General features: G+C 40.4%; 2 protein-coding genes and 1 long non-coding RNA gene across 3 annotated transcripts; 2 read left to right on the plus strand and 1 right to left on the minus strand.

Annotated features, from left to right (window-relative positions):
- Positions 1-6,393: 6,393 nt before the first annotated feature.
- On the minus strand, positions 6,394-7,056 carry LOC130719467 (uncharacterized). The gene has a single exon (XM_057570096.1). The coding sequence runs from the start codon at positions 7,054-7,056 to the stop codon at positions 6,394-6,396; it is 663 nt and encodes a 220-aa protein (XP_057426079.1).
- A 1,197-nt stretch (positions 7,057-8,253) lies between these two features.
- Positions 8,254-10,724, plus strand: LOC130720959 (uncharacterized). The gene is made up of 3 exons (XR_009013298.1): positions 8,254-8,402; positions 8,997-9,081; positions 10,270-10,724. It is a non-coding gene; the product is annotated as an uncharacterized LOC130720959 (long non-coding RNA).
- A 6,608-nt stretch (positions 10,725-17,332) lies between these two features.
- LOC130721224 (uncharacterized) lies at positions 17,333-17,962 on the plus strand. Its single transcript, XM_057571985.1, has one exon. The coding sequence runs from the start codon at positions 17,375-17,377 to the stop codon at positions 17,903-17,905; it is 531 nt and encodes a 176-aa protein (XP_057427968.1). The 5' UTR covers positions 17,333-17,374; the 3' UTR covers positions 17,906-17,962.
- Positions 17,963-21,064: the final 3,102 nt, after the last annotated feature.

Below are 21,064 nucleotides of genomic sequence, written 5' to 3' on the forward strand. Positions count from 1 at the left end.
GGGTTCTTTGTAAGACTTTGAATGTTTTAGCTATCAATCCTTTTCTATTCATGATGTTCTGAGTAAACCCTTGAATCTCACTTCTATGCTTTATCTTTCAAGCTTGAATGCATGCTAGCTTCTTACTTTTCTATAATCATAACGATAGTTTGTTATAGAATTGGGACTTGTTGTGAGATTCCTCCTTCTATACTTGCTACTAGGAATAGAGGAAGGGTTGGGGTTTGTTGGCCTGATTTGTATGCTTAGTGCTTCTAGCAAATGTTTAGGTTATCAAGGAATTGAACCTATCTTTTGATTAGGAAGGGTTTTCTTTGCGAGGCATCGAAAGATAACTAACTAGGCTAGAACATCAAGGAGAGACTCGGGATTAATTGAATAGGAAGGTTTGCTAAAACTGAAATAGTTGAACAAGAACCCAAGACAATCTCATCTCTGTTTTTCAATCGCTTACTACTTGATTACTTGTCTTTATACAAACTCAAGAAACAACCAATTATTAAAACTGAATTTTACTTGCTTTCTTACCGTGAACTCGAGGCTTAAACTGAATTGCCACACCAATTCCCTGTGGTTCGATAAATTAAAACCGGGTAGATTCTGTACACTTGCAGATTGACCAACAATAAGGAATCAATAAACGAAAGTATAGCTTCTCTATAGTCGCTGACGTAGGCAATTTGGCTGAACTGTGTGAACAAATCTTTCGTGTGTTTCTCTTTACTCTTGTTCTGTAATCTTGTTGTCTTTATAACACTATGCTATGTTTCTAGAAAACTCTGATAATCCATAATCCAAGCTTATACCTTTTTTGATTGATTAGCTACTTTCTGCCTGGAGTGTAAAATATAGGTGCAACTACCTGTTCCAAAGCCCAAACATCTATGAGTTTGGGGTTCAATTTTTGTTGAGATCATACTGTCTGGCCATTCCCCTGTCTTCTCTATTGAATTATTTGATTTCCGTGTAAAACAATTGCTTACTCATCTATTTTTGTTTTGCCTCTCTTGCACAAATCGAAGAACACATTTGCCTATTTCCCAAGTTGCTATTGATTGATTTCTTTGCTACTGTTTATAAATATTATAAGCTTCATTTTATTTAAAGAGATCATGTCTGGTGAAGTGAATTCTTTCACTTTAGAATCTATTTTTTTTGTCCTTTATTCCATATCAAATGTTATTCATTTGAATATATAAATTGACTTATAAAAAAATATGAAAAATTATTTTCCGCAATTCAATGTAATTAATTAGAAAATATTGCAGCTTGTAACCATAAATTATAAATTATTGCTGCAGTTAAAATATGAGAGGAGCAAAAATTCACTCTAGAGCTTCACAGCGGTTCAAACTGCCGCAAAATAGATGCGGAATGAATTATAGACTCTCTGGCGATTAAAACCACCGCTATATTCTGTGGCGGTTATTCCAACGGTTGGCCAAAACTGCCACAGTATGCCCCCCTGACGCTCAAGGAAATGCCTCAGTAAATTGCTCCCAGAACCGCCGCAGAATGCTGTATTTTTTTGTAGTGGCTGCCACGGGGATTAGCCCATGTGTTAGTTAATGTGACATAGTGGCCATTCTGTCCCTAAGACTAACAAAAATAAGGCAAAAGGACTAACGTGAAAGGAGTTTACGATTTGGAGGGCTTTTCGAACCATTTTTCAAATTCAGGGACCAATCTTCAAGAACCAAATAGGCGATCCACTCTCTTCCTTCTTATGAGTAGCCGCACAAAGAGACAACACACATGCACAACTTGACTACTCTCTTCATCTTTCCTTTCCTTTGTATTTGAGTTGTTGCTTGCTGCAAGCATATTTAGGAAACATGAACGTGTGGATGAAAAATGATGGTACAACCACCATGAAGAGGGAAGGCTATGAGTGAATCCAGTGACAACAGAATCATGAAGAGGAAGATAAATTTATCCTCAATCCGTGTCTTTTCTATATTTTTTGGATATGAAAATATTAAAGTAGTACCGACCGGTTAAAAAAAATAACTGAGTCACCGGTTGGTTGCGGTTCATTCCGATTCGCCTACACATCCGATCCAACTTCGACTCGAACTTGTGAAGTGATCGATTTACTGTCAGACCGATTCAACTGAACAGTCTGAGCTGAGTTTCATAATACTACCTTTAACTTCTCCTAATGGGCCAGTTGGGCTTCCTGGAAGAAGGCCCAATTCCCTGGTTCACTCGTCGCCCCAAGCGGGCGCGCCTGGGCGAGGGACCCTAGGGTCTCGCCCAGTCCACAAGTCCACAAGACACCGAGCTCAAAGCATGAGAGCTGAGTGTGTCTTTAAAAGAAAAAGCAGATACAAGGCGACAATCACGAGTAAGTTACCTAAAGCCAAAAACCTAACGACTAAAAATAATTGCCAACATGGCTTGATAACTAGAACCTAAGGCTAGTTCCTTGACTTTCCCGGCGAATTCCTTTGATCCTATAAGTCCACAAGTCGGCTTGTGGGGCGACAGCACTTGGATCCCTCGCCCTGTTCCAGCAATGAACGTCGTGGGCCACGATGAGTTGACGCGTGTAGGCCACATGTAACGCATTAGGATGGCACAAGGTCCAACGAATCCTTACAAAATCTTAACCGCTATCTCCAATATGTCCTTTCAAATCACAATAAAACCTGTCAATTTTGAATTTAGACCAATGAACTCCAGGGGTTGCAACTTTCACTTATTGCCGCTCCCGTTCCCCCAAAAACCGCGTCACGTTCTCCTAGCGTAATCATTCCACCTTACCACGACGGGACACGATTTCCCAACTGCTTCCCACTCTAACCTTTAAATCCCCCCTTGTTCCATCATTCCCCACTTCTGAGATCCCATCACCCTGCCAAAAATTTTACCCTAGCACCTCACCCTATGTTCACCCCATTCTTCTCCTTCAGCAAGAATGACTTCCTCACGCCGTACTAAGAAATTCTCTCGATCCCGAAGCATAGCCCCTACGCCTCCGCCTCAAGTTGACCTCCCTCCTTGCGGAGGACTTCCCCTGGGCGAGGGAGAGACCACTGCTTTCTGAAACCGGGTGTTCGCCACTCTACCAGAGTCCGCAGATGAGACCCCCGTCCAAAAGGCCATTTGCCAAACTTCTGAATTGTCATCTAATGAGTCAGTTACTGAGTTGGCCCGCCAGGCTTGTGGGTTTTGCTATGAGAAATCTCTCGTGGAAGTTCTTGTTACGGGAAGATGCCTATCAATTCGTCGGCCCTGGCAGCACCGTGCGGTCGATCATGGCGTGGAGAGACCCCATTTCTTTTATGTTTACGAATATCTGTTCCTTGATCTGGGAATCAAACTGCCCTTCTCCCCTTTTCTTCGCCAGGTCATGAGGGAAATCAACGTGGCCCCCTGCCAACTACAACAGAACGCCTGGACCTTCGCTCGCTGTTTTGAGATTCTCTGCGATGCCGTTGGCCTTGAACCAAAAACCGCCCACTTCTTTTACTTCTACGTCGTGGAGCCGAAGTCCCTAAAAACCAAAACCCCAGGGTGGGTTTCCTTGAAATCACGCACGGGCCGCCAATGTCTTTACCCCTACAAGAGCAATGTCAAGATGGGACCCGGGCGCCGGTACTTCCATATTACCGTGCACCCCACCTATCCTGAGGCTTTTACCCTTCGGGACGGGACTGCCCTGTTTCCTTTCTATTGGACCAAGAACCCTCGCGATGTTCCGCCGCCGTCAGATGCGTCGCTGAGTGATGGAGAAAAAATTATCCTTACCTTTCTCGCTGAGCTTCCGGTCCTTGAGTGCTCCCAATTGCTCGAGGCCGCCCGCACGAACATCCTTGGTTCATTCCTTGGAGGAATGAATTTTACTAAAACTGAACTGGAGCGTGCCCTGGCCGCCGCAACCGTCGAATTTCCTTCCGTCTTCAACACCAACGGAAGTAAGAGGAAACATACTGCCGCGGATGCCGACGCCGAGGCCACCGCCCCATCCCCAAGGAAACGGGTACGCAGATCCGCACCAGTTGAGCCTGCGCCGCCCTCTCCTGAGGCCGGCGGTGCCATGTCATATGCTATAGTCCCTGAGTCTAGCGAATACACGCCTGATACTGTCATTCCATCGGAGACTGACGAGCCGGCGCCGGGTTCTTTCATCAACACCACTCTTCCCTTTTTGGTGGAAGATTCCCACAAATCCAAAGAAGCTGACTTTGGCCCAGACGGAGAAACATTGGCTGCCCCCCCTCTGCTAAAGAAGAGGAAAAAGAGGACCAAGGGGGTCAACACTGTCCAAACCGTCAAATCGTCTATTCCTCGCCATGATGTGGCGGGCGAGGACGTACCAGATCCCAAAGGCAATGAGGTGGAAACCTCGCCAATTCTTAAGGAGACTCCCCTTGGCCAAGGTGTCTCCGAGGACGCCGCTCCCAATCCTGCTCAAGCAGCATCCCCTTCATCCTCCCCATCAAATCGTCTATTCCACGCATCCCAACAAGCTGGGGTAAGCTCTCCCAGGGCTTCCCCAACCCATGAAACGGCTCATAATGAATGACAAGGATCAAGCTCCTGCTGTCTCTCCTTCCCCTCGCCCCTGTTCTCCTGCCATCATTCATCCAAATGTTGTCGAGGAAGAAAACTCCCCTCCAAACCAGCAACTTACTCCTGTCGATTTCATGTTGTCTGATCCGTTCTGAGAATTCCGACCTTGATGGCGTGGTAGAAAAAGCCATCTCGAGCCTCCTGCGTGGGGTGTCTCTTTGCCCAGTTATCCCAAGATTCAGCCTCTGCGACTGAAGTTGAAGAGCTCCGCCAGAAGGCTGAAATTTATCGTCTCACCACACTTGAGGCGTACGGAGAGCGTGACAGGTTGCTGACTCAGGTGACGGCCCAAGTAACTAAGCTGACCAACTTGGGAATCGAGATACACGGTCGCGAGGCCGACTTATCCGCCTGTGAAGAGAGAATGGAGGATTTTAAGGACGAGCGGGACGATTTGCAGAAGGAGTTGGAGGTGAAGAACGAGGCAATCGTCGTGAGTAGGGCCGCCTGTATCGCCAAGGACGAGGAGATAGCGGCCCTGCGCAGCGAGTTGGCGCTGTCGAATGAGACTCTCGCCGAAGTGAAGAATCAACTCGCGACAAAAATCAAAGCCATTGCGGAAATGGAGACCCGGGCGGTCTCTGAGGCTCAAACCCTTCGAGCGAGGCTGAAGGTTGAAGCCGTTGCTGAGGCTGTAGAGGGGCGCGGTCACGGTTTTTTCCTCGCCAAAGCCCAGATCCAGTACCTTTATGAGGGAATAGATCTCAGCGGAATGGGAGCCTTCAAGAAGATTACCCCCAAGGGTTTGGTCGGCCCTCACGAACCTCCAGGGAAAACGGAGAATAATAATATAACTTAAATATTCTGCATTGACTTTTTCTTACCCCTTTGTACCTAATGTTGTTTTGCGTTTAAATGAACAGAATTTCGCTTGTCTTATTTTATTCATCGCGCTGCTATATTTTCTCCATTCGTTCGTATTACGCCTTTGGGTTTAGTCATCGTGTAGCGATTTTGAGTGTGTGCCAAAGAAGGCTAGGACTTTCGCTCAGTTTTGAACCGAGGCTTTACTCACACCGTATTTCCCGTAAGAGCAGGTGTGGCCTTGCCAGGTTTGTCCTGGCGAGGACTTATGACTGCTTGGGGCCCAATGGCCATATAGGTTGCCTAAGACTTAGCCTAGCATAGTGTTCTCACCCATATTTCGGGGAGGTTTTGCTCGCCCATATTTCGGGGAGACTTTTGGGATAAGTAACTTATCTGCACACATCGCCAACGAGTGATCAGAGGTTCCTGCTGGACTTTTCCGGAGCGATCCCCAGACATCAAGGTCGTGTTGGGATCGCCACCTTCGGGGAATTTTTCCCACCAGGAAACCGTGACGTTTTGGTTGAGTTGCTAAGCGTGTAGCAGGGGTTCGCGCCGGACTTTCCGGAGCGATCCCCAGACATCAAGGTCGTGTTGCGACCGTGATAATTCAGTCGAGCTAGGAGTATTGCTGGGAATATCCTTTTTGTATTTGATTGTAAAATGAGATTTTACATTTATTGAGGGATGCCTCATTAAAAAACTCCCACGATGGAGAAAAAGAGTGCATCTTTATTTTTATCCTAACTTTCCCGCCTTCTCGCCTCATCCTTGCTCCTGCCCTTGGATTTTTCCCCAAATTAGAGCACCACGCCAAGCACCTCATCTTTTATCCCCGACTTGCTCGCCTCCCAGTCGTTGTCATTGCAGGGCTGATCCCTCCTCCAGTTCGCCCCGAAGTAGCGCGGGTCCTCGCCTATCTTACCTTTTCCTTTGCTGCGCTTAGTTGCCCTTGGTTTAACAAATGTCGCCCCCACGAGTCTCCAATACCCCGCTTTTCCCTTCTTTTTATCCGCGCGGCGACAAGTCGGGTTCCTTTTCCCTACCTTCCGCTTGCTGCCCCCGTGCTGAAAACCCTGTTGCTCCACCGCTCCCTTGTCCTTTCTCTTTACTTGGTTTCCCTTCCGACGACGCATCTCTCTGATCGCCCTCCTTTTCCATTTTTGCACGTTTTCGTTTAAAAGTGTCATCCTCCTCGTCCAAAATGTAAGTGTTTGCCCGCGCGCGGATCTCCGCCATCGACCGAGCTGACTTTCGGCTCAACTTACCGTTCAGCTTTCCTGGTTGTAACCCGTTCTTGAAAGCGCGCGCATAAGCATGTGGTTCTGATTTCTCAATTTTAACAGACGCCGCGCTGAATCGTTTCACGTATTGCTTCAAAGTTTCCCCGTCCGACTGGCGCACGTTGTATAAGTCCTCTATCGTAACCTGCTTGCTCTTGCTCGTGGAAAACTGAACATGGAACTTTGACGAGAAATCATGGAAGTTCGTGATAGATCCGCGAGGCAAGGTCGTGAACCATGCCATCACCGTGCCTTTAAAAGTTGACGGGAACATTCTGCATTTTACCGCGTCAGAAGCTGCACTTATCACCATCTTCGTGTTGAAATACAACAGGTGCTCCTTGGGATCGGCCTTGCCACTATATGCTTCCAGAACGAGGTTCTTCATATTATCCGGAATAGCCACCTCCCTTACCGCCGCCGAGAACGGTTCCAACTCGGCCACGACTTCGGCTTCCCGCTCTCCTTCATCTTGTTGCTCGACTCGATATTACTCCAACTGCTCCTCTAAGTAATCGTTCCGCTGCCGAATGTCATTGACACTTCGGATCAGACGTTGCCAATCTCGACCGGTGATCGGAGCTTGTAGCGGCGGCGTTTCTCCCCGTGAGGCTCCTGGCGAGTGTGTTGGGGACCTGTGTTGCTCCGGTGAGGACGACGGAGAAAGCAGAGGAGGTGTTGGAGAAGGAGGAGGTGGAGGAGGCGGAGGAGGAGTCAATTACTCGGACTCGTCGCGGCGGACCTCTTCCCGTCGCGGCCTGCCTCTCACACGGACGAGGATGTAAGACCCTAACCTTGCTTATGTATTGCTTAAGTGATTTATTGAATAAAAGTGAAATTTCTAGTGAAGTTTGATTTAATTGCTAATCTGTCCGTGACCTTGTGTGAATTTTTGAGAGGTCTTAAAGACCTAATCTTGGAAAGCTTCCTTCATGAGAGTTGTAGCTCTCTGAGTTAGCTAAATTCTCTCGTTGGTTTCAGGTCATTCCGACCTCTGTAGCCCGAGATAGTCATGTTTTAGTGACGGAAGGTCAGGCTGTATTGTACTAGCAATTTTGCTAGAAGAAATTTTCTTAATTCCGAATTTATTTCTTTAAAATCAAGGGAAGGAGTTTGCCTTGATTTATTTTATCCTCTTAATCAGTAGTTAGGAGGGTAATTAGTTGGGCTTGGGCCAAGTTATGAAGGGAGAAGAGAAAAGGAAAACCTAGCCATGATGTATGCTAGCCGATTTCACTTAGGGAAGGAGAGGAGTGTTTGTTCACTTGGTTTGCTTGAGTTAAGGGGATTATTGGGGGTTATGTCTCCTAGTTATTGCAGATCAGTTTTGGTCAAGAGAATTATGGGCTAATGATGAGCATTAATGCCTTGTCTCCTTTCAAATTGGTGAAGTTTGTGAAGGTCCTTGTACATGCTAGTGAGGCCGTGGGTTTAGGGGTAAAAAGGGAAGGGGTTTTCAGTTTTTTTGAGAGATCAAAAAGGGCAGAGTTAGAACACATTTCCACACTTCCATTCTCATCACACATCCAGCAAAAGATAGAAAGAAAGAGAGAGTGAGAGGGAGAGAGGAAGGCCGTGGAAGAGAAGAAGAAGAAAAGAAGGAAAAAGAAGAAGAAGAAGAAGAAGAAGAACAGGAAGAAGCCGTGGAGGAGCAAGGGTGAGGAGGAGATTTCGAGCAAGGAGAGAGCTTTTCATTCATCCTTTTCATCATCTCTCTCATTCCAATCAGCCAAGGTAAGGGTAGAGTCTAGGTTTCTTGATGAAAATTTCATGAAAGCATGATTAAGGGTTGAATCTTTATGATGATGAATGATGTATGAGAATGCATGAGGGGTTTAGGGCTTGATTATCTGCCATATGCTCGTGATGCCTACTGTTTAAGATGATGAGATGATGGATGCCATGCCTCTTTGCAAATCACTATTATAGATGTCACCCTTGATATGAGTTTTGCTTAGATCTGATTCATGATGATTCATATGCCTAAGATTGATTAAATTCTTAATGATTATGATGAGATGTTGCTACTGGAATTTAGAGGAGGAATATGTGCTGTATGTTTTCTGGAACATGGCCTAGAAACCTTGGACTCAAATGGTTAGAAATTAATTTGAAGGTAAAAGTATCACTGCCAGTTTTCTGTACTGGACAGCGAGCTTCAGAGCCTAATATCACCTAATTCTGGGTCTCAGATGAAAACGTGATAAACTAGAAAGTTGTATATTTTCAAAATAGCTTTCCAGGCATGTATAGTATGTCAATTGTGGCTGAGAAATGAATTCTGGAGACCAGTTTTAATGCACACTGTTCCTGCTGTCTAAATGCTAGGATTCGAGTAGAAGAGGAACTTGGACAGCAAGGAGCAGATTATCCAAGCTTCATTCTTCCATTCTTTTCAGATCAAGAAATCAAGGTAAGGGCTTATCTCTAGGACATGGGTAGAGTTTAGGGATTTCTATGTGAAAAGCTATGATTTCATGTGTACAAAAATGCGGTTTTGGTGGATTTTTCTTTAGCTTTTTGATGTATTGATTGTTGCTGATTGTTTCTGGAGTTTTTACCATATTTGTGAAGCTTGTGTGATGCCATGATCAGTAGGTTAATGTTTGGCAAATTACCCTAGGTCTTGTGTATGGAAACCATGAGTTTATGCCAAATTTGCCTAGATTTTCACATGATTTTAACATGTAATTGTGACATGATCAATTCTGGATTTTTGGAGAGTATATGCTTATTGTTGTTGGCTGGACATTGACTTGTGAAGTTGAGATGGATGGAAGGAAGAGTTTTAGAAAACCTTGGACCCTTTAGGGTTCGACTAAGCCACTTTTGTGGTTGTTGGCAAGTTTTCTTCCTTCCGATTCATGCACAAGTTTATTTGATGGCTTGATTGATGAGGTTGCCATGGCTTAAGTGTTGATGTGCATGAGAATATGACTATGTGTTTGATATTTCTTATTTGGTGCCTGATTTGAATATTGCCAAAAGGTCGCTCATCCAGCTGTAATTCCTTTTGGTGCTGTGGTTATTATTGTGATTATGTTGTATAAGTCTTGTGAAGATGTTAAGACTCTAGGTTGACTGTTAGAGCCCTAACAAAGAGAATTGAGACTTAATCTCTTGCAAGTAAAATGTGATGTAATTTGAACATAGGTCTAGTGATGACTATGGACCATGAGAACGATGGTACCGTTAGAGACAAACGGTTACTTGCACGCGAGGGTGTTTTGTGGGTTGTACGGTGTGTCCCCACGTGATTTGGTTGACTGCGGTCACCTTGTGATTCTGTGGGCGGACGGTGTGTTCGGCGGACGGTGTGTCCCCCCCCCCCCACATGATTGAGGGTTGTACGGTGTGTCCCCTCCGAGAATTGTTCATCTGCGGATGATCGTGATTATGGCCATTGGTGTTGTGGTGGTTGTGTGAATGGTGAGGTCGTTAGCCTAACTGATCTTAGGTGACTGACTTTGATACAACGTAAAGATTATGCTTATTATACCTTGTTATTTATGAGAATACATGAACATGTGAATGTTCCCATGAGAACATGTGATCTGACCCTGTTAGTTGTTTATGTGTTTATTTGGGGGGGGGGGGGTAGATGGTGACCACCACGGTATTGGAGACTATCGTGAGATGGGAGATCGTTCTGAGTAGGCCAGCGGAAGACCGGCTCTAGGAGACCGACGGTTCCGGAGTCCGGAGAGTCTGCGTCGGCGATGCGGTGCTCTTAGGGAGGAACAGATCTGGGACGGCTGTGGAGAGGCAGATCCTTAGTGATGGGACTGTTGTGCTGCCACATCCTCCCGCTAGGTTTCATCAGACTACAGTGGGACCTCGGAAGAGCGTGATAAAGCTGGAGCGGTCTAAGAAGAGAGTGCGTGGAGCGGGAGCTGACGTTCCGGAGCGGGATCAGGATTAGAGTGTTCCTTTCTGTGGGGCTGAGAATTCGTGTCGAACTATTATTTATCATTTTTATTTTCGGGGTTTTCTTTTGATGTACTTGTTGTAGGGCTTTAGCCCAAGGTTTCATTTATGTACTTTGGAATTACAGTTTCTTTTAATTACGAGTATTTTATTCAGAAATGCATGTCTTATTTATTCCGCAAATTTGTTCATAAGTTTCAAGAGTTTTCGATAAAATGAATCTTTTGTCATTAAAACAAGATTAATAATTGAACGGCGAAAATTCTTTACGAAAATGGTTTACTGTGTGACACTCGAGAAATCGAGGCGTTACAGAGGAGAACCGCGCCCTGCTCCTGCTCTCTGTCGCGTCTCCGACGACGTGTTTCCATCAGACTTCACAAGCGAACCAAAAATTAAACCAAAATCCCAGAAAACTGAAGAGAATTGCACGGAAAATCTAACTTCTCTCAACCAAATCACTATCCACGTGTCCGGGAATCGAAATCTATCGATCCCCACAGACGGCGCCAAATGTTCTATCCAAGAACACAGAGATGGGTAGGGGTGAGCAACGGTCGGGTTCGGTCGGGTTCGGGCCCAATCAAACCCCACCGCCAAGAACCGAACAGCTCAAAATCTGGACCGATTTCGACCGTGGACCAAATCGGTTTGGTCGGGTCGGTTTATAACGGTTAGGCGGTTTACTCGGTTCGGTTTGGACGGTTTGGGCCTTAACTGGGCTGGACTTTTTTTGGCCAGTTTTTTTTTTTGAAGGAAAAATGAGATTTTTTTTTGAATGAATTTTTTTTTTATAAAACGTGGGTCAATAATAAGCCCACCAACAATAAGCCTAACTTCAAGAAAACATCACAAAGCTAATTAAGACGCCAAATGGCCAATAAATCAATAATAACCTATTGATCAATTTTACCAGCCAAGTACAACACATCACAAATTGGCTCTATTAGAACTTAAAAGCTCAATAACCATAGTCAATAATAACATTCACATAAACATAAACTGGATTGTATCTTAACTGCCAAATTACAACTAAAACTTGAGTCTTGAATCACACTAAAAGGGTCTTGGAATTAACAACATTGTGTCTACTACGAAAGTTTAGATTTTAAATCATATTACAAGACTTTAGACTTGAAATATCCATAAAGAATGAAAACTGAAATCATGTAGGATTCCCTCTTCAGCATGTCTATGATCAGCACACACAATAACCCAACCAAATCCTGCAAGATTGAGTAAGCTAAATGGATTAAAAGATATTATAGGAGAGCAACGATAATTAAGTTCTATAATCACCATTCACCACACAAAAGAAAATTATTTATCCAAATCATGTATGCATACACTTATACTAAAAGAAAGAAATTTTTTTCATTACCCAACAAGGAATGAAGAAATGTTTTCCATGTCCTTCATAAGCTTCTTTATCATCTCATCAGCAATCAGATTCATCCCCTATCCAAGTGTCCCACCAAGTCTTTCAAAAAGCTAATAATGCAATCATAAAATATTGTAATCAGAAATAAACATAATAATTAAAAGCAAAGGAAACACACATTTAGTTATTACAAAAGGAAGAAAGTAGTTACCGACATGTTGTGATTAATTTAGTGCACATCCTTAAGACTTAAGAGTTCTTGCTGCTGCCCCACCAAAAAAATCATGTTCAACATAGGTGATTCAACCTGGAAGTAATTGGAAAAGCATAGGTGAACGGAAAAAACTTGATAAAACAAATAACAAATTCAAAACAGTTTGACATGTGGTACAAACCTCCCAAAAAACAGGTTCATCACAGCCTTCTACAATGCTTGCAAAATAACCTACATATACTATATAATATTATAGTGAGTCATTTGACCTGCAAATGACTCCAAAAAAGACAAGCACCTGTAACAGATACATAAAATAAATAAGTACATAAGAATTGGCTAACTTAAGTACTTAAAGGAAAAATTAAAAAGTTCAAGGGAAATTGTACTTTTAAGTTGCGCTTTCAGCCAATATTCATTGGCTGAGAGGATGTTCCAGCTGCTGAAGCTGATCCACCTGGGGTCATAGAACTTGCTGCTGCTTGTAATTCTTGGTCATATGAAAAGGAAGTGAAAGAATAGATTAAAATTTATAAAAAAAACAATAGTATAACACATAATAAAAGAGAACAAAACAACAATACCTGCTACAATCTCATCATTAAGCTCCCACTCCTCATCAAGGTCTTGATCTTTGAATTGGTAAAGAGAAGGCTTCAACCAGTTCTGGGCACAAATCAGACCCTCTGCAATTTTTGGGCTAAGGGAGCTTCTAAAGGGCTCCAACACCCTACCACCAGTGCTAAATGCACTCTCCGATGCCACGGTTGAAACAGGGGTTGCAAGGACATCTCGCACCATGGAAGAAAGTATAGGGAACCTACCAGAATTTTGCTTCCACCATAGTAGCATGTCAAATTTGTCATTTCCTTCAACATTAGCTTCACTTAAGTATGTCTCAAGCTCATTTTTTCTATCAATTGAACTTTTCTCCTTTAAATGCTTCTTAAAAGCATCTGCCCGTTATAAAAATGATGAACATTCAACCGGAGTAGATGATGCACCTTGTCCAATCCCCTCCAAAGGGGCATGAGATGATTGCACAGATCTGTTTCCGTTCCTCATGGGCTGAAGCAGACCAGTTGTACATTCTAGTAAGATCATCCTTCACACTAGTTGACATTTCATTTAGGAATGTTGTGTTTTCACCATACATTTGTAGAAAGGACCATTCGACATAACTGAACTTGTATCGAGGGTCAAAAATTACACCAAAGTAAAGGAGTTTATTAATTGACTTAATATTACCCCAATACTTATCATATTTCAGCTTCATCTCCACACCCATTTTTCTAAAAGAAGAGTTTGAACTGTTACAACACTTTTTCAGCTCCATGTGGATCAAAGCCAATTGATGAAATGCAGAATGCATGCTCACATGTGTTGATGCTGAAAAGACTTTGGTAGCATCATAAAAAATCTTTAAAAATTTTACAAACACCCTTGAACTCTCCCAGTCCTCAGCAGTAGGTGGCCCAACAGTCCCAAAGTATTCGACATAACTTAACTCCTCAAATTCCATCTTCTCAAATGCTGGCTGAAACCTTTCAGCTGCATCCAACATCATATATGTCGAGTTCCATCTAGTAGGAACATCAAGACATACTAATTTCTTGGAAGTTATATTTGAAAACTCAATGCACTCTTTGAATTTGGCAAGTCTATTGGGTGAGGACCTCACAAACCTAACAGCATTGCGAATATTATCAATGGACCTATTCAAGTCCTTCAAACCATCATTGACAACTAGGTTGAGGATATGGGCACAACATCTCATGTGAAAAAACTCTTCATCTAACACCAAACCACCCATAGTCCTCACTCTCTTTATCAAATGTTCTATAGCCTTATCATTGGATGATGCATTATCAACTGTGAGAGTAAAAACATTCCTCAACCCCCATTCCCTCAAAATCTCTTCCACATGTCTACCTATGGTTTCACCTTTATGGTTCGGGACAACAGAAAAACTTATAATTCTTTTTCGATACCTCCAGTCATTATCTATAAAATGTGCAGTGAGAGTTAGATAACTGAGGTTTTGGATTGATGTCCAGGAATCAGTTGTGAGTGTCACCCTATTGCAATTAGATTTCAAATATCCTCTCAACCTCACTTTTTCATCAAGGTAGAGTTGGTAACAATCCCTAGTCACAGTAAATCTAGAAGGGACAGTCATTTGGGGCTGAATTTTGTTAATGAGTAATTTGAAACCAATACCCTCAACTACACTAAAAGGGTGTTCATCTAAGATGACAAACATGGCCACAACTTTCCTACATGTTTCCGCATCATATCTAAGGCTTGCAGCTGTCAACTCACTAGTCATACCAGGGGTAAATGCAAGGACTGTTTGGCTAGAATCATGATTGATTGCATATGCATACTTAACACAAACTTTCAAATGAGCCCACAAGTTTGATGTACCATGAAGCTTAGAATCAGCTAAATACCTCTTACCACAATAATTACAAGCTGCAGTCGTCTCATCAACCTCAATATCAGGTACTTGGGTGAAGTGATCCCATATAGAAGAAGACTTCCGAGAGCCACTAGCATTTTGTCTTCGCTTCTTTTTACTTTTAGGAGCGGGATCAGTTATCGTAGCTTCAGCAGTAGATGTTTGCTTCTGTTGAGTAGAAGGCTGACCTCTACCAGAAGCACCTCCTTCAGCTGGAGTGGCATTGGATGGCTGTGTAGCAGTTGGAGGATTGTCGGTTTCAGTTGGTAAAGGCGTTGGTGCTGTCAAACGCTGCCTAGATTTCTTCATTTCTATGACAAAGAAGAAATCAAAGTAAATGAATGACTTTAATATTTAATGATTGAAAACCTAGAAGCTGAAGAATAAATTACAGAATACATGACACAAAATTAGCTTTTGAACAAAATACATGCCATCAAATTAGCCATCAAATTACGTGAATATACCAGGCTCACAAATTCATTGAGCACAACATAGCAAACTCACATTATCACAACCAAAACACTTATTATCACAACCAAAATAAAACCTACAGTACAAAGAATACCCAATAAAAATATGAAATAAGGATCTTAAAAAATACCAGACAAAGTGCTCTCACAAGTAAGAAGTCTTTAGTCAAAAGATGATATCCTTAGCCCTTGCTTCGGTTACCCTCCTAATCACATGAACCATACAAATATTAACATATTATAGAAACAAATTTCAGTAGGAACAAGGGGACGGGTTTCAAGCATATTTTAGTAGAAAAAGAACAATTTATTTCAGTAGAAATAAACAAGTCAAACAATGATTGGAATATTTCAGTAATAAAAAGTTCAGTAAAAACAAGAGTTTTCAAGAATTTTTCATTATAAATAAAGGGTGAGAAAGAAGATGTCAAGAGGAGAAGTTGAGAACAATGGTGAGAGCTGAGAAGATGTCTTACCAGAGAGGAGAGTGGATGAACGATGGAGGGAGAGCGAAGAAGACATGCAGGCTGCAGCGGCACAAGGGTAATTGTAATTTTGAGAAGAGAAGAGTGAATTGAATTGGCTTATATATCTAGGGTTAAATTTCAGAGAGAGAGAGAGGGTAAATGCTCAGAGTTTGTGTGGCTAGGGAGCCTCCTCAGATAATCAGATCTGTACAAAAAGTAAATGTCCAGTGCTATGTCGGTTCGGTTCGGGTATCGACGGAAGCTAAAATTCCCACCGATTCCGACCGAATGTAGCCGCACGTAACCGCCAGAAAATTTCGCCTGTACCCGTGGCCCGACCCGACCCGACCCGACCGCAGCGTGATTTTTGAAACGGGTAGAGCGGGTTCGGTCGGGTTCGGAATTTCTGCTCACCCTAAAGATGAGGTACGGTACCTATAGTGAGAGGATCGCGATGTGAGAATCTAGAGAGAGTAAGAGCGTAACCGCTTAGAGAGAGAAAATAATTGAATTTCAAGCCTGTATTTCTCAAATGAGCTAAGAGTCCCTTACAATTGGTAACCGCTCCCTATTTATAGGTTCAAGGGTTGGGCTTGGCGCCCTTAACTTCTCCTAATGGGCTAGTTGGGCCTCCTGGGAGAAGGCTCAATTCCCTGGTTCACTCATCGCCCAAAGCGGGCGCGCCTGGGCGAGGGACCTCAGGGTCTCGCACAGTCCAATATTTCATCTCGTTTATTGTAATGAGTTTTTTGAAACTTATTTATGGTAATAATTAATATATTATTAAATGTTTTTATTTTAATGTAAATTCTTCAAATATAATTTGATATTAGAATAGTGTGAATACATTTATTATTCTTCTGACTTCTCTAGTCACATTTATTTTGTATGATATACTACAATCACAATATATCAATACATTTAATCAGATTAGTTCATTAATAAATATATTAAATACATATTTCATCTCTTTACAGTAATATTTATTATATTATTTAATTATTTTTATTTTAAAGTAAATTCTTCAATAATAATTTAATATTAAAATAGCAATGCACATGTGACTAAGAAATTAACTTTAATTATGCTTAAATACAAATAATGCATATTTCATGTTTAATATTTTGCATTATAACGTAAATCAATTAAAAATAATTTGATATTATAATAGTGTGACAATTTGATGTATATATTAAGTACTTATTTCATGTTTCTTAAAATAGTTAATTTTATTACAGAATGATTATTATTCTTACATTAATTCATTTATTATTCTTCTGACTTCTCTAGTCACTATTATTTTGTATGAAATACTACCATGACAATATATTAATTACATTCAATCGTGTAAGTTCATTTTATAAATATATTAAATACATATTTCATATTTTTATAGTTATTGTTTTCATATTATTTAATGATTATTTTAACATAAATTCTTCAACAATAATTTTTTTTTACATCACAAATGTATTTATGAGTGAATACATATAATTCATATTTCATGCTTAACATTTTTTGTTTTAAAGTAAATTCTTTAACAATAATTTAATATTAAAATACTGTGTTTAATTGCATTTAATGCATATATATTACATACATATTTCATGCTTTTAATATAGTTAATACTATTATTTGACATTTGACTAAAAAATTAATAGCTTTAATCATGGGTCAAAATATAACGTATAGAAATCTCTATATAAATAACCATAAGGTTAGACTTCTCACCACCATCACCTTGCATTCACCACCAGTACTAAGCAAAGAAATCGAGATCAGGATGAGTCCCTCAACATTTTTTTCATTTTTGTTCACTCTTTCTTTAATCATAATCAGTTCTTATGCTGCTCCTCCTCCACATGCTGCTCCTCCTCCACAAAAGAAGTATGAAGTTGTGTGTCGTGGCGATGCTCACTGCCTAAAGGTTTTGGGATCAGACCCTAGAATCGTTGCAGCCACAGAATGGGTACCACTTTGCAGTTACATCCTAGAGATGGGAGCAAATTACGGTGTAAAGGCCCAAACATATGTCAAGGGATTGTATAGCAAATACCCTTCTTCTGAAGCCTTAAAGCTCTGTGTAAACGAAGATTATACGTACTCGATTAATTCGTTTAGAAGCTCATTGGGTGAGTTGATTGAGGATCCAATGACTGCAAACTATGATGCAAAAGTTGCTGGCGATGGACCTGGAATGTGTCAGAGTGCATTGGCTAGAGAAAAGCTAGTTATTCCTGCTATTAATGCCTTTAATGATGGGATTAAGTTTTTTAGTAATGTTGCATTTGAAGCCACAAATTATCTGTACTGATTGATTCAATATAGTTATGTTGGCTATTACTAGCTAGTTTTAAGAGTTCTTTTAATGAACATTTTGCCTTACTTTTTTTTCCTTCTTACTTTTGGCATATATCAAGTAATGAAGGTCCAATTAATGCTAATTAATATTTAAGCCGTTGGAAATGTTCAATTTCTGAAATGTTTTATTCAAGCTCGCTCTATTTTCACCTCTATCCATCTTATCCATCTAAAGTTTGAAAAAATAAAATAAGAAGAGAAAGTGAGAAATACGACCAATGTTATGAGAAAATAATAAATAAATAAGAAAAAAAATGTAACAATCTAACTTTTATATAATAAAGTTGAGACCTCAGTTTCGAGAGTAAGCCAGTGAGGTACTCAAATCCTACACTCTCTGCATCGTTTACCGACATCAACATTTTTATTTAAAAATGATTGTTCGCTCTTTTTTTTTTTTGTTTACAGTGGGAAATAAGTTTGTTCGCTCTCCTGTTATATGGCACCTCTACATTCTTATTTTATTTTTCATTTTGGCAAGTCTTTTATGATGGATTTCAACTCTTTTATCACCAGCAAGATTTCAACACATGTCATTTCCCTCAATAATCAATGTCCGTATTTAGAGTCCCAAATCCCCCATTACTCGCAATCCTCAATTGCAATTTTCTCCCCGATGGTGAATGTATATATTTAGAAGCATTGTGAATAAATTCCCACTTATGAGAATTAATTATGTTTTACCATATGTACCTTTAATTTAATATAATTTTTAATGGTCAAAAAAATAAAAAGCCAAAATTAATATGAGAGTTAAATTATATATTAAGGTCCCCAAATAATAGTTTAAGTCGTAAAAGTTAGGGGACATATAAGTTGGATGGGGAGGTCTAAAGATCAATTTTTGAAGGGTAAAATATTCTTCCAATGTAAAAAAAAAAGAATATATTAAAACATTAATTAATAACGTTAATAAAATTAAGAACATTAAGCAAAACCTTATAAGAAACCTGTATTTGGGTTAGGTACCTCTTCAATGCATTTTTTAATTGCAATTTTCTTTTTTTTTTTTGGTATTAATTGCAATTTTCTTGGCTTACTATTAGAAAATATACATATCCATTCGGAATAATAGATTTCTATATTGTAATCACGAACACTTGTAAACTTGATCGTGTTAAATCACTTGATGTCATTTAGTGGATGTCTTTAAATAATTGTATAGTATCACTTGTTTTTCAAGAGGAATCATTATATGAGGTCATATCATCGATTTTCCAAAAATAAATAAGGCTGTTTGAAACTGTTTTTAGGATATTATTGTAAAATCAAGATTTTTAATATTTTCTATATAAAGAACTAACTAATTAGTGGGAAAATGCGCACGCAAATCGGTACCTTAAAGTTTAGCTTGCGTGTGATTTAACCCCCACATGGCAAACTTAAAAATGCTGGTTGTATTTTAAACAACAGTCATGCCCCCCTCATAGTGACCAATAGAAAGATAACTAGTGTATTATGTTGCCACGTCATCTGTATGACCAGTAAGTTTTTCTTTTCAAATTTGAGTCCTAAAAATTTCTTAAAATTTGCATTTTCTCTCCCAATCATTTACCCTAATGCTGGTTATGTAGCCCTTTTTGCTTCATCATCATCCTCTCTTCAACCGTGGGTGATTGCTCCATAATCGCAATTCCTTCATTTGCTTCCACGACTGTGTTCCAATTACCACCACATTTCTACTCCTACACTCCTACTGCTTGTTTTTCTGGAAATAACAGGGGCATTTGGGGGGCATGAGAGAGAGGGATTTAAGAGAAACAATTGGTGCATCTCCAGATATTGACATTATATTGCAAAGTGCATTTTGGTCTTTTGTCCCTTTATTTTGCTAAATGAATTCTATTATTAACCGCTTGTTGCGATGGAGAATTGTATTATTTGGACTTTCTAACATGATTTTTCTATAACTAGCCGATAATTATCATGTTCGAAAAGAAGATTAAGATAAGAATTTGATTGGGAAGGGTGTATTGGTATTTACATGTATCATTCGATCAAGAGCAAGATGGCTTGACATGACGAAGAGGAAGAGCACGACAGGACGAAGCACGATGGTACGGCGACTAGGAAAGATGAAACACGGAGGAGGAGAAGAGGAAAGATTAGGTTAACAGATTTATCCCAAATCATTAAAATTGATTTCAAATTTTCAATACAAGTTAAAAACAATTTGAAAATCAGAAAAATAAACAATTTTTGAAAAAATAATTGTGTTGTTAATATATGGTAAAATTTATAACACAAAATAGTTGGAGGACCAAATTATAATTTTTTTAATTAAAATGACATGGCACAATTCAACACTTGGCATTCATTGATTGGATACCTTTGGAACAACATTATAACCCTCTGTGAGGAAACAACATTTTAAAGTTCGCCTAGAATTATCTATTAATTCTGACTCACGCCCATGGTTTTGTGTTGGCGTGAGGGGAACTTTGACAAGTGTATGATAAAAATGACAAAAAAAACGATGTAAAAGATTTTATATATGTGTAATTATGAGATCATAGTCTTTTCAAATGCTAGTTCGAGTCATAGTCACACCCGACTGCGATTTAGAGTATTCAAAAAGTGCTTTCCGACTGCTAGAGCACTAATTAATCCCTGATTATGAATCAGAGCAGGAATAAGACCTTCAGAGTATTTTTGTGTGAATATGTGTTCATTTTCAGAACTTTCAACTGTAATATCGATATGGTTCGCTTTCCGGAAATCCGATAAAGTCTTACTTAACCTCCACAGGGACTTAAGAGAACTTCCAGAGTTTCTGTCCGCGACATCTTAATCCTTTTTCCTTGAGAAATCTTTTCCACGAAGGAAGTTTTCTCATCCGGAGAAGATTTCCTCAATCAGTTATGTGTCAGATTTTGGAGCACGCTACTTCCAAAATATTTTCTCACTTAAATAAATTCCGAAGCAAGTATCAACCTTTTATTGTCGAATACTCAGCTTAAATCAGTAGATAAAAATACCAAAACACCCGAACCCACTCATCCTTTCTTTTCCTTCCTCTATAAATAGAGGAAAGAACATTATTCATCACCATAACTTTCGTCCAAACCTGCAGCTAAGAGGGAGAAAAGGAGGAGGAGAAATTTCTTGATTT

Source organism: Lotus japonicus, chromosome 5 (assembly GCF_012489685.1).
Source record: "Lotus japonicus ecotype B-129 chromosome 5, LjGifu_v1.2".
Classification (NCBI taxonomy): Eukaryota; Viridiplantae; Streptophyta; class Magnoliopsida; order Fabales; family Fabaceae; genus Lotus; species Lotus japonicus.